This window comes from Penaeus chinensis, chromosome 2, assembly GCF_019202785.1.
Source record: "Penaeus chinensis breed Huanghai No. 1 chromosome 2, ASM1920278v2, whole genome shotgun sequence".
In the NCBI taxonomy this organism is placed as follows: domain Eukaryota; kingdom Metazoa; phylum Arthropoda; class Malacostraca; order Decapoda; family Penaeidae; genus Penaeus; species Penaeus chinensis.
The window spans coordinates 10,855,087-10,860,086 of NC_061820.1; the positions used below are offsets into that span (position 1 = coordinate 10,855,087).

Below are 5,000 nucleotides of genomic sequence, written 5' to 3' on the forward strand. Positions count from 1 at the left end.
TGAGGAGAAGGAAGTGGAGGAGAAAAAAAAGAAGAAACCCCAAACACTAGTACCTGAAAGAACATGAAATCCTTGTGTTTCCCTGACAGAAGCTGGACCACTGATGGCTCTGGTGTCTTTTCCTTTGCTGGTAGGCCTCCCTTCATCATAACCTTTTTGTCTGTATGCTGAAATGATGGCATTTTCATACATATAGCTGGCTTTGCAAACTTATAGTCACCAAGGAGTCAATTACTTGGCCCACCTGATTTCACCTGTTTACAGTACCTGCAAATAAGACCTGAACGCAAATAGGATCTGAAAGATTTGTATGGTGTGGCAGTGTTGTTTGGTATCAAACATGGAGGTGCTGTGACACTTAGACATCATTGTCTCTTATTAAGTCCAGCCACTGAACTTAATGGTTGCATTCAACTGCCATAACATGCGAATTGTACGGTGTATTTGGCTGCTTGTAATTATGTTATAAGTGCTACCATGGGGAAGAACATTTCTGATGATACAAAGACAGTTTTATCCTTACACTACACGAAGCAAATCATAGTGATATAAGGGCTCAACTAGATTTAGCAAAAAGTTCTATGGTGTTCTGGGTGAAGCAAGCCAAAAAGATACCAGGCGGTTCACTTTCCCCTCTTTCAAGTATACTGGGGAACCCTGGGAGAAATCTTCCCAGACAGATTGGGTTAATTACTGTTAGATCCACCTATTTGAGCTCACCATTTAATACAAAAACACCCATGTATGTATCCATATATACCATTAAATATCTGCTCCAGAAAGATTCTGCTACCATGTACAAGCGCCCTTACTTAAACTTGGGATGTGAGGGATATGCATCACTTTTTGTAAAAAATACCTCTAGTGGACCAAGAAAGACTGGGGAAATGTTCTCTGAGGAGTCACCTTTCACTGTTTTACCAACATGACCATTCATCAACTGGCTTTCTTGGATGGACTACTCTTATTATTGTTCCTTGATTCATTCAGTGCCCTAACACCTGAGCTACACTATCTTCTAGTAGTAGATTGGAAAGGGTTTATTTCCAATTACGTGTAATCCCACTTTTTTCAGATTTTTTTTTCTTCACTGATAGCATTCTGATCATCTTTGTGCTTAGATCTTTATTGCAAGCACTGTACCAATTCCATAAAAGAAAAAAAGAAAAGAAAAAAAAAAAGAAAGAGAAAAAAAAATTATACCCATTATTATTATCATTATTGCTATCAATTATATATACAAGTATTATCATGTTACTCAAAATGATAACAGTAATACAGAAAAATAAATTTAAAAAAAGGAAAACAGAAAAGAAAGAATGGGACATACAAATGAGGTCAAGAAGCCTAATACCTGATTCCATTGTGAGTAGGCACCTCTGGAGCCATCCATGTGTAAACAAACTTAATGAAAACCAAACCAAACAGTGCATATAGTCTACACATGCACTTCTGGCATCAGTGATTTTATAGTCAAATGTCAATATTACAATTGTTTTTTCTTCTATTTATTTTTATTTTTTTTAAGGAAAAAAATAAAATACAGAATCCCTTACAGTGCTGGTGTAAAATTTAAATAGACATGGTTATAAATTTTCTGCTTTAAGAGAGACTTTTCTGACTATCAAGTGATATAAAGTAATACATGTTTTCCTACTTTCTGTCTTTCCTTTAACATCAGAATTAATCTTTCTGTGAAGAAACTGGATACAACCAGACATTAAGTTTGTGTATTTATCTTGATCTACTTTCTCTTTATTTCCCATAAATATACTGCTCTACACATGCAACTAAATGTAATAATAACTCTCTTACCGAACAGTGACTAGTATAAAAATAACATTTAAGACTAGGATGCAGGCTAAAAAAGTTTAAACTGCTATGGCATTTTGTGCCTGTTAGTTTGTGAATAGCTGTGCAGTGATGCTTAATATTTTTTTCTGGCTAGAAAAGAAAATCTAGAAGCAATGGCTAGTTTCTCATTGTATATGCAAAATGTGGTGAAAAAGAAGGAAATAGCACCTTTACTGTTATACACTTGTAATATGACAGTAATATGAAATGAAAATATATTTTTATACCTCAAAACCTCAACCACCAACTTTCAATAAAGCTTTACATCTCTATATTTGTGCACATGCAAAATTGTACACACTCACACACAGCCTGGAAAAACAACACAGTTGTATGCCTATGTGTAATTGACCCTGTCTTCCAAGGTAATTACAAATAAAATATGAATAAAATATTTGTCATGATGTAACAAATTAAAATTTCAAGGAAAGAACATGCTGCTCCTGTCATATATTCTAAGCAGTTATGGGGATATAAACACTTCATTCTATGTTGCAGTGTACTGATCATATCACCATAAGACAAAGTCATGACTTCCCAGATTCACATGTACTGTGGAAACATGGGAGAGTACACTTCCAAGCATGAAAAAGTAAAATAATACCTAGATTATTATTGGAAAATGCCCTTAGAAAGTCCTGAAACAAAATGGAACACTTAACACAACAAATGCAGCTAAAACACAGACTTTGTTGAAGTATATCAAAACCAACCTTTGGGAAATCAATTAAATCAATGAAATGATATACTGGTACTTACCTTGAGTAGATTCTCTTTCTGAAATATATTTTTGACATTCAGACAATGAAGGTATATAACCTGCACAATTTATTCTGTAAAGCACTTTAGTGATATTTGTAAAAATTGTATTGCTTTAATTCATAACGTTCAGTGTATTTATGCACATATTCAGAAGGCTTTACATTTCATGATCAATTAAATTTTAGCAGCCCTCTCCACAAAATAATTTGACCTTCATCTTCCCAAACCCGGCTATTAGAAAAGAATTTTCAGATATCTTTTGAGTTTCCTTGGTCTCCAATTAACCTTATACATGTTAGAAAACCTTTAAAGCTATGAATGCAAAGCTCTGCCACAAAATTCTCTTGACATGTCCAAAGCCGGCCATGTGATGGGGGTGACTCTTGACTCCAATACTTTTGATCTTATTAAAGGATAACTACAAGTATCGATTTTCTGTATTTTCCTTCTCATCTATCCTAGATACATGCAGCTGTGCAATTAAATATTTTACTACACACTAGGACTTTACAAAATCCTTTAACCCATTGGATCCAGTTGACATGACCACTACATCATGAAGTAGGAATGAACCACCTGTGAGCTATGGCTGGAAGAGCACCAGTTCCAGGGAGGATACTATATCCATGCTTAGGATCCTATTCCTGGCCCTCTTGCCAGTGGCACAGGTTATGTTACAGAAAATTGAATAATACAAAAATATTTTTTAAATGACACAAAAAATAAAACGTTACTTATTCTAATTTTTAATGCATAGACTTATTGACTACCTAAAGATATGACGTGGTATCTGTGCAAGGAAAACAGTCTATTACCAAATACAGCATATCAAATGACAAACATAGAACTTAGATGTCAAAAAAACAAAAAACACTCACAATGAAACAGAGATATTAATATTGCAAATGGGAGGCAAGGAGTCTTGATACCACACGAGTGTTTATGTCGGGTGGGCCTATGAGCCACGCACTCAGGAGTCGCCACTCAAGAAGGCCTAATGCCTGGATTTTGGGCCATGTGTGGGCTGCAATGCACCTGGATCTAATGGATTAAAGACTAAAAAGTATCAAAATCAACTTATGTCTCTAATACATAATTGGTCCGTACCTTAATATCCTTTGTCTCTACGGCATCTTCAGTGTCATTTACCACTGCCATGGCTTCTTCAGGATCTGCTGGCTCACTCTTTACTGTAGAAGGAAAGTTCATATATATAGATCTACAATTATTACAGATCCTATGTTTTTTTTATAACAAATTTCAAAGATAACTACTTCTCTTCCTCTGCTTTTATTGTATGAAAGTTTTATTAATATTTCTCCACAAGAATAGGTGGCAGTGGCAACATTAATTTTGACTTTAACATTTTTCATACATTCAACATTTTCAGAATATAAAGTGTTATAAAAATATTATAAAAAGTAAGCAACAGATGTCCTCTAACCTCAAAGAAATCACGTACTACTAATTTTTTCTCTTACCTTCAGTGCCATCGGGAGTGATAATTGGTTCTGTCTTTTTTATTTTGACATCGTGGTCCACATCCTCTTCCTTAAAGCCTCGACCTGTGTCCACCATTGGGAGCTGGACTGGGAATAAGTCCTCGTCACTGTCCCGCTCTGAGAGGTCACTGGGGTCATCTATGAAGTTGTCTCTTAGTAGGTCTTTCAATTTTTGGTCTTCATGATCCTAAAAAAGAATAAACATTAAATTTTCATAATGAGGAAACAAAGAGAGAAAGAGAGAAAAAAATTAATAGATATCAGGGAAAATCTGCTGAAGGTTCCTGAAAATCTGTATCAAGTATGTGCATTAATAATCAATGAAAATGAAAATATGATATGAAAATCCAATCACTATGATGCAAAGTCATTTATCAAATTTTCTTTTGGTATTTATCAACTTATTTCTTCTGTTACAATAATATCCAATCGAACTTCTATGGCATCCCTTACATGTAAATTTCCCCTATCTCTCTCTCTCTTTCTCTTTCTCTCTCTCTCTCTCTCTCTCTCTCTCTCTCTCTCTCTCTCTCTCTCTCTCTCTCTCTCTCTCTCTCTCTCTCTCTCTCTCTATATATATATATATAAAAAAAAAAAAAAAAAAAATTCATTTAATTTTGTGTTATTTAGTTGAAATAAACTCCAATATTAATTCAATGGTATTTCATTTTCTGAATTAGGAGAGACTATGCCAAAATACATTTGACTCTTGATTTCATCCTTACCAAGTGGCCCCCTAACATCAGTGAATCAGTCTCACTCACAATGAGATGGGTGGATTTCATAATCATATAGTTTTTGAGTTAAGGTATTTTCACGCTTTATTTTCTTTTTGCAATACTTTTGATCTCTCACAACTACACGTTATGATTTCCTCTTCTT

The 5,000-nt window shown here is 34.5% G+C and overlaps 1 protein-coding gene across 1 annotated transcript in view; it reads right to left on the reverse strand.

The window, feature by feature from the left end:
- LOC125031831 (DNA-directed RNA polymerase III subunit RPC4-like) overlaps window positions 1–5,000 on the reverse strand; it is a 13,251-nt gene that overhangs the window by 2,700 nt on the left and 5,551 nt on the right. Inside the window, exons 5-8 of the mRNA XM_047622794.1 lie at window positions 4,098–4,305; window positions 3,724–3,806; window positions 2,614–2,631; window positions 54–167 (exon numbers count right to left, since the gene is read on the reverse strand). Coding sequence (XP_047478750.1) covers window positions 54–167; window positions 2,614–2,631; window positions 3,724–3,806; window positions 4,098–4,305 — 423 coding nt within the window. The remainder of the gene's footprint in view (window positions 1–53; window positions 168–2,613; window positions 2,632–3,723; window positions 3,807–4,097; window positions 4,306–5,000) is intronic.